Genomic DNA, 9,056 nt, shown 5'->3' on the forward strand with positions numbered 1-9,056 from the left:
TCGGTACGAATTTTTGTACCTTTTAATTGAGATATGTTAATCCAATGAAAAAATATAATTTTAAGCCCATTTGTCCCTTTTGATTTAAAATAAAATATTATTAAAGGGGCGCCTCTAATAAAAATAAGATGAGGTTTGATACAGTGAAACTTCTTTATGGCTAGTGAATAAAACCATCAGAAAATCTAAACAAATTTGACCCAGCTAGAAAAGTTCCTTAAACGGGGAAAGAATTGCATAAGACTCTAAAGGCACTTTTCGTTTTTTTTTGAAGGAATCCATGATACCATATAAAATTCCAGAACAAACTTTTTTGTTATCGCAGTTTATTCACAATTCACACAGGTACTGGATCAGTAACAACAATAAGATCAACCTACACTACTAAACAATAAAAATCATTTGAATTACATTCAAACTGTAAAGAACTTGAAACGATAAATTGGGAAACAGGGAATGAATCGAGAATTTAAAATGCAATAAATTAGAAATTACATTGAGGACTCGAGGAGCTTGCATATGACCGCTAAAATGAATGAAAAAAAAAACAATTAGTCATCTGAAGAATCAATTTTAACTCTCACAAAATACGAAGCAGGAAGCTCATCGGATTCTTCAGATTCTATATTAGTGGGACTAGAAAATACACCTGCACGATCATCCTGAATTTCCTCCATAGGATCCGTATTAGTTTCTGAACTATCATCAGACTGTAACATCCCTTTTACGTCCAATGATTTGCTGTTAACTTTCTTCGCATGTGTTTTCTTAATGTGTCTATCCAGAGTCTTTTTGTGCTTGAATCGTTTAGGGCATTTTGGACAGCTAAATGGTTGAACTGAAAATAAATATCTAAATTAAACTTTTTATGTAAGTAAAGATAACACTTGCCTCTATCATGCTTATAAAGATGTGCTTTCAAATATTGTTTAGTTTTAAATTTTTTCCCGCACGTGAAGCACTCAAATTTCAGCTCAGTTTGATGGGAAAACTTATGAACATACAATCTCCTAAAAAGCAATAACAAATTCCAAGAAGTATTATATAACATTTTACTTCTTACCTATTGTTTTTAAATGTTTTCCCACATTGATTACATACATACGGTCTCTCGTCACAATGGACACTTGTATGGTTCTTTAAGCTTACTTTCGAAGTGTAGCTTTTTGAACAGATCGAACATTTATAATTTCTCTCGTTTGTATGGGTTACAGAGTGAAGTTGCAAATTGTATCTTAAACAACAAGTAATGCAGGAAGAAATATTAAACAATATAAAATTTTGTTACCTCGAGGCGAAGGTCATATCACAATTAGTGCATTTGAAACATTTATCGTGTGTTTTAATGTGATTGTGTAACAGGAAGCGATTGATAAAAGTTTTCTCGCATATGTTGCATTTGTTGTCCAGGCCGTCGTTAGTGTGTTGGACACGGATGTGTTCCTGAAGGTTCCTCGGTTTCTCGAATTCTTTTTTGCAAAACTCACATTTAGTAGGTTTTTCTAAAATTTAGAAGGTTATATGTAGTACACAGCTAAATTTGTTTCAACGTTATTAATTAACTGAAACCTTAACTTATTGGTATCTACTGCAAACTAGTTGCAATCAAATTGGCAACACTTCGTAAAACGCCATAGCGTTTATACAGACTATTTTTTATATTTTCTTTTGCGTACAAGAATCTGGGTAACTAGAGAAGTCAAAAAAAATAATAAACATTTGGAATTTTGGGGAATCAATTTAAACCAGCATTTGTTGGGCACTAAGACAACAAAGTTCTGGCAATTCCATCAAGAGGATAATGTCCATAGAAATAAAGATAGAGTAATGATCAGCTTCATAGTTTCCATGACAATTATCTTCTACGTAAAATTACCAGTATATTGATTTAGTGGCCTTAAGAAATGGCTAAAAAAGCAAAATATATATTTTCAGGTGGAATTTAAATTGAAGAAGTCCAATGAGGCTAAACGAAATTGAATCTCGATAATACATTTTTATTTAAACAATTTTCATTATTACTTTAAGTATGTTAGTAGCATTAAATTTGAAGTACCTTAAAGTTTATGTTAATAAGTTAATAATTACGTTCCACCACCAAAAAAATACACAAATACCTTTCGCTTCTCTCGTTTAAACCATTAGGTACCTAGACGACTTTTACTCTGAAAATAAATGAAAATTAAAAGAAAAAAAATATATAATATAAATTTACAAATTGAAGAAAATTTTAATGTTTACTATTCTCCTTACCTTCAAGATGTTCCGCCCTCTTATGCTTTGTGAATTCAGCTTTGTCATAAAACACCTTCTTGCAAAACTCACACTCATTAACCACGTGGCTCCTGTTTACATGTTTCCTTAGTTTTGTCATATTAGGAAAAATTTTGTTGCAATATTGACAAGGAAATTTCAATTCTGAGTGGATTTTGATGTGGGCTCTCAAATGAGTGTCATATTTAAATACCTATAAATGAAGACATAAATTTAAATTCCCCATCAAACTTTATTACTATCTTATTTACACCAGTACCTTGTTGCATAAATGACATTTAGGTTCTGGCAATGGAGGCTCACCCGAGTGTTTTAGATGATGTTGCCGGTATTTTGAAACAATGAGAAATTGTTCTCCACATACCTATTATATAAAAACATGTAAGCACATTCCAAGAAACTTGTTTCAGAAAAGTTCTTTCACCTTACAAGTGATGTCCTTCACTTTCTCTGCATGAGTATCCATATGTCCTCTCAAACACCGTTTAGTTTTAAAGGTCTTTCCACATTTGTAACATTCAAATTTGAACTCAGAACTATGGCACTCCATGTGACTTTTTAAAGTATGAGCAGACATAAATCCTTTCGAACATTTGTCGCATTTGAACGGTTTCTGACCAGTGTGCATATTCACATGTTCTTTCAGCTAAAATAATTTCAGTTTAAAGACACTAAAGAAACTACTTTAGAAATTAACTATACTTTAGTGACTCCTTGGCACAGATGGTGGCAAATTTTGCAGGTTCTTTTTTCAATTGAATGTTGGGTACGATGAAATTTATAATCAGAAAATTTTTGGAATATTTCACTGCATTGTTGGCATCGATACACTGTAGTTTCGTTTTCGACTATTTGTCGTTTTTGCCATTCAATCTCATTAATTTTAGTGTTATCTTGCTTGGTGCTAGTTAGTGCAAGAAAATCACTGTCGGGAGGCTCAGTTTTAATATTGGCTATATCATCGTAAAATTCTGACACTGAAAATTATAAAGGATAGCATATAAAATAAACTGGTTTAGAGTTTTCTATGAGTTAAATGTCAATATGTGGTTGAACATTTCTGTATCAATATAAAGTATAGCTGTGTTAAGTGCATTTAAAAACCATAAAAAACTTACAATTTTGCACTAATTGTTTATCAATTATTCTCTGCATAAACTGATTTCTTAAAAGAAACTGTTGCGGAGAGTCTCTCTGCAGTATGGTGCTATGAACAGATAAAAGTGAGGTTGGTGAACCCTGAGCAGAGCAGAGCTCGTTTTTAACTAGTTCTCGTTCAAATGGTGAAGGAGAAGATCTTTGTGAAGTTGGCTCTTTTGCAACAGATTCATCAATTTCTCCTTGGTTTTCTCTCATAGTTTATAACTAAATCCACGTCTAAAATGAAAACACATTATCTACAATAAATATTCCATATTTTTTTCTACCCATTTTATAATTCATCATAATCAGATAAAGTACCAGTCACCACAAATGAAAAATTAAACACATTGCAACTTAAACTTGGCTTAAAACCTATGTGGAAATGGAAGGTAAAAGCAATAACAAATGAATCCACATCCCATCCCATAGTGTCTGACCTCTGATACTAGTGAATTTTGAAATATAGGTAAAGGGTGATTTTTAGATTTTCATGTAGGACTTAGGTATACAGTTCTCTTCTACTTTTACTACTGAATATTGCACGATATTGTGGAAGTGAAAAAAGGACGTTTTGCCTTTTTTGGGACTACATTTGTATTGATTTAATCAGATTATGTTGTCAACTTAACGGTGACATTATAAACTGTAATTTAGCTTTCAAGTTTAGTGTTTTAACCAGAAGTCTCCAGTTTTTAACATGACATTCCCCCCTTCCATATATAGCCTAAAATTTGCTCCTTCTAAACATTTTTTTTGTCTTGATAAGAAGGGGCACCAGTCATTTTATGTTGTGCATATTAATGTCTTCATTCTAACAGTTTGCAAATTAATTGGCATTTGTGTTGGAGCGGAATTATTATTAGTACCTAAAATGAGCTTACCAATGCCTCTCAAAGTACAGGACAGGCTCTTTTTTGGTCTCTATGTTTCGATATCCCTGAAATTTAATAAAGAATGGTGAAAAATCTTGTTTTTAATCCATGGGCCTGTTGTTTGGCCTCTCTTTCACATTGACAAGATATATGGTGCGGTTATTGGTTGCTGGCAAGACAGATTCAATACTTAGCGAGTCTAATGCACTATCAAAATACTACTTTCAGGTTGATGATTAATGTGAAATAACTACAAATACGCATTTCTTATCATGTTTCACGTCTTACGTACTGAGTAGCTATGGAGTCTACTTGGTCTTCTTCACTAATTAGCAATTTTGTTTCGCCCAGCTAATTACATATCGATTGACTACTTATCAGACATTTTAATTGGATATAAATACCTTAAATGAATGCCTAAAACAGATAAACCATGGATCGATCAATACTGTTCTGGCCTGTCTCCATTTTCCGTCAGTTAATGACCAATGACCACTAGTCCTTTTGGTGTTTTTTTCCTTTAATCGGTTCGTTTCTTGTTCCAGTTGCTGTAAGGACTAAGACTTGGCTGATTCTAGTCTGCCATATTTGATAAAACATAAGCCTAGTCCGCTATAATTAATAAAAAACAATCACTTGGCTGAATGTTGCTACCCCGACAAGAAGCCATCGAAACCCAGGACAAAACATATAGGATAAACAATATAAAAACAATGGTGCTTCAGAATTAGACACAAAAATTGGCATGCGCGCTAATTTTTATACGCGCTGTTGCCGAAATACCGAAATTTTCTGAAATATCTAAGAAATTAGGATATCACATAAGGAACATTCGATTCGAATCAGTGACGAAGTCTTTCACAGCTGCAAACCTTGTATACGTTGCTATGAACTACGTTGTTGTTATGGAGCCACGCTAGTCATAGAACCACATGGAACCTATCCTATCAAGTAAATAGTATGTATAGATTTATGTATGATATGTATGGATTGTAAGTTTTATAAAAACGGGACCTAACCCCATAAAAAGTATCACACAGTATACAGGGTGATTCATTAACACAATTGATGCAATAGAAAGTTGAAGATGCTACACATTAAATGTTGAAGATTGTAGAAAATATGCCTTATATGAATGTTGATAGTTTTGGATATATACAGGGTGTTGAAAGTTAAAAATTTTAATTCATTTTTTTGCCATTATTCTTAAACTGTCTAGGTTAGACTCTTGAAAATTTGTAAAGTTATGTTTTTTTAGGTGATGAATAAAATAGGTTTTGCCATATTCGCTTTGCTAATAGAGGGCGCCTTTTACCGTCAATTTTACAGAATTTACAGTTAATAACTTTTTACCCTGTATGTTTAACATAATATTTGATTCAAAATTTGAAAAAGCAATAATTTTTCCATGAATTATACGTACATTCTTGTTTGAATTCGATACCTCGATTCGTTTTCAAGGAAAACCAATTTAACGAACGTCATGTTTAAATTTAACAATACCAGAAATTAAAAGCGAAACAAAGTGTATTTTTATTGTCTAGAACAAATAATTCGTCATCTAAAAAAATATAACATTACAAATTTTCAAGTGTCTGACCTGGATATTTTCAGAATAATGGCAAAAAAATTAATTAAAATCTTAACTTTAAACACCGTATATATATCTGAAACGATTAACTTTCGGATAAGGCATATTTTCTCCAATCGTCATCATTTGAAATGTAATATCTCCAGACTTCGGTTGTCCCATTGTTAATAAATCACTCTGCATATTTAGCGAAACAATTGAGAAGTCTATCTATGCAGACTCTCATGAACTGCGTATTTTCCAAATTTTAAGTTAATATCTCAAAAAGTGCAGGAACTGTTTTTTTTAATCATAAAAATGTTAAATTGCCCAATATCGTAATTTGTAATTCAGGAGAGAACAAAGTTCGATGATTTTTTTGTTCAATAATTTATTAGTTATTGGTTCTTTAATCCGATAAAACTCATACTAATTAACTGGTTACAGAAGGTCACACTAGCGTACACTTGATCACTTATCCAAACCCCAAATTAAAAGAGTAATTTATGGCATCGGCTAATTAAATATTCGCTAAACTGAACTGGGTCCATGGAACTCTGGACCTTGAATCCAACATTCCAATGTAAATTTTCAAGAACCTTTAATTTTTACGGTCTTGCTGATTTATGAGAGACCATCATCACGTCGTTGTTCAGTATGCGTGTTCAATTTAAATCCATCCCGAATTAAACTCCAAATTTTTTAAATAATATTTTTTCTCTTATAAAAATTGATAGTGCTGTGCAGACCCTACTAGAATTGTTACTATAAAAAACATCCGAAAAATTATAAAGATCGATCATTGTAAATCAATAGTTAAAACTATATCAAATCAATTGAGGCATTTATTTTGTTTTAAAAATTGCTCGAGCATCAACATCAATAATAGCAGTGTTACCTATAGTTGTAATAGATAATATTAAAAGTCTTCCTTTTATTAACCTTTGATAGCGTCATAGAATACAGGGCGGAACAATAAAATAAAATAAATTCAATATCTGTATATTTCGACATACATGAAAAAAATACCGAAACACGTCAATTTTAGATTCTGAAATTACATCCTGTAACGTAAAAATTTCATTCCTAGATGCAACCTCCTCTGCGTGACAATTGCAACATCCAAATTTTTAAATTAGAAATGTGGTTTTGTGATATCTCATTTGAAAGATCTTTTCATTTTCTATTCAAAATTGCTATGATTTTATCTATATTATACCTATATATCTTTATTATATAAATTTTATTTGAAAGACTAATGGAAAAAAATCATGTAATTGACTAACTAAACTAAAAACTAAACTAAAAACTTATTAACTAATACCACTTCGCTATTAATAATGTAATAAAATAACAAAACAAATCAATCTCATTGTACTCGACTTAACTTTTTCAAATCGATGGATAGAGAAGCGAGGATCGCTAGATGGCCATCACAATCACCTGATCTTACTCCATTAGAGTTTTTCTTATGGGGATACGTGAAGAGTATAGTACAAAACTAAACCACGCAATTTAGTTGACTTAAAAAAAAGAGGATAACGCTTGCGATAAAATCGGTTACACCTCAAATGTTGATTCATGTTAGATGACATTTTTATTTATGGTTAGGATAGTGCCAAGAGGTTTGAGGCACGCATTTTGAACATCTCAAAGAAGATTGAGAGTGATTTGTTTTATTATTTTACTACATTATTAATAATGAAATAGTATTAATTATTAAGTTTTAAGCTTATTGTAGAGATTGTCGTCAATTACATGAATTTGTTTTTTTTCTATTACTTTTTGGAATAAAATTTGAAATCCTAGCAGTTTTGAATAAGTACTGTAAAGATCTTTTAATTAAGGTATCACAAACCTATGCTTCCAATTTAAAAATTTAAGGGTTCGATGAAGATCAAAAAGTACACGCACGTGATGTAGAGGGTGCAAAGAAAGACATTACTACAAGTCATATGCGTGTATTGCACTGTGTTCTTTAAATCCGTGCAAATACCAGCGGGTATACCTTCTATCGACCTTTTCCTGGAAGAGAAAACGCAATTCAGCGCTCTTCCAAGGGTAACGGGGGCTGATAGGAAAGCGGCCAGAGCTACAACCATTTTGAAATGGCAGGAGTGATGCACGAGTCTAGAGGACAAGGGTCAGTGGAAGAGGAGATTATTCCCGAACCTGAAATACGGGTTTCATGTAAACATAGGTGCCTGAACTATTTCCTAACTCAGGCGCTCAACGGTCCTGGAAGCTTTAGGACTTTTATGTATCGAATTGGGAAAACAAGGTCGGAATGCAGGACTTGCGGAATCGTCGATTCCGTAGCATACTGCATATTCTAGTTTCCAGATTTTGGAATTTAAATAAACGAGTCGAACGGGTGTATGAACACGCTAACTCTGGAATCCTTAATGGAAGTAATGATGGAAAGCAGATTAGAATGGGGCCGATGCAGCAACGCCATTTCTGCAATGGTCAAAGAAAAGGAAAGATGGAACGTAGCATCCAAAACGCATAATCCGTAGGAGCTAAAAAAAAGTAATAAATAACAGCAATTAATGATAATGAATTAAAAGAAAGAAAGAAGGTGATGAAAAAATGGTGCAAACAGAACAGGACGATGCAAATAAAAAACCACCGATGTCTCTTCGACTCCGATGCTTTATCCCCCATGTATAGTTTCGACTCGTCACAGATTTAAAAGAAATTCCGCGGTTTTTAGGGGGTAGGCGTTTTAGCGGTTCCACACTACCGAGCCGCCAGACCAACAGGTCGGGTGTCTGTTTGAAAATTTTCGTCGTAAAAAAAAAACTCAAGCCCCTGCAAATATGTATCTTCCTCCCAAATAGGCTTAATACAATTTCCACATGCATAAAGGCCGGCAGAGTGTTTAGTAGGCCTGTATCAAGTTCTAGTAGACATTGAATTTGAAGTTTCAAGAACGCCATTCGTTTCACTCGTGACGCAAAGTTCGCCATCAGGGATAATAGCCTTCATTATAAGCTCGTCCGATAATACTCGTATTCTATCTTTTAGCTGTTTTTTCTGATTTCAAAGGCCAGGTATCAGCTGTGACACTCGGGCAGCTTTTATCAATTTTTCCTATTTGGTAAGAGCCCCCTACGTAATAGATTTCATCAATTTAGATGACTATCGCTGGTTTATGATCGACAAATAAATACTAGGCCGAGTATTAACAGTAT

The 9,056-nt window shown here is 33.0% G+C and overlaps 1 protein-coding gene across 1 annotated transcript; it reads right to left on the reverse strand.

Annotated features, from left to right (window-relative positions):
- Positions 1–302: 302 nt before the first annotated feature.
- LOC136414576 (zinc finger protein 431-like) lies at positions 303–4,988 on the reverse strand. The gene is made up of 11 exons (XM_066398722.1): positions 4,694–4,988; positions 4,299–4,354; positions 3,393–3,651; positions 2,977–3,251; positions 2,699–2,920; positions 2,534–2,638; positions 2,254–2,467; positions 1,289–1,502; positions 1,064–1,234; positions 892–1,010; positions 303–838 (listed from the first exon to the last, which is right to left on the reverse strand). Exons 3-11 carry the CDS (start codon positions 3,628–3,630, stop codon positions 552–554), a joined length of 1,845 nt encoding a protein of 614 aa, XP_066254819.1. The 5' UTR covers positions 3,631–3,651; positions 4,299–4,354; positions 4,694–4,988; the 3' UTR covers positions 303–551.
- Between the last annotated feature and the right edge of the window lie 4,068 nt (positions 4,989–9,056).

This window comes from Euwallacea similis, chromosome 1 (assembly GCF_039881205.1).
Source record: "Euwallacea similis isolate ESF13 chromosome 1, ESF131.1, whole genome shotgun sequence".
Classification (NCBI taxonomy): Eukaryota; Metazoa; Arthropoda; class Insecta; order Coleoptera; family Curculionidae; genus Euwallacea; species Euwallacea similis.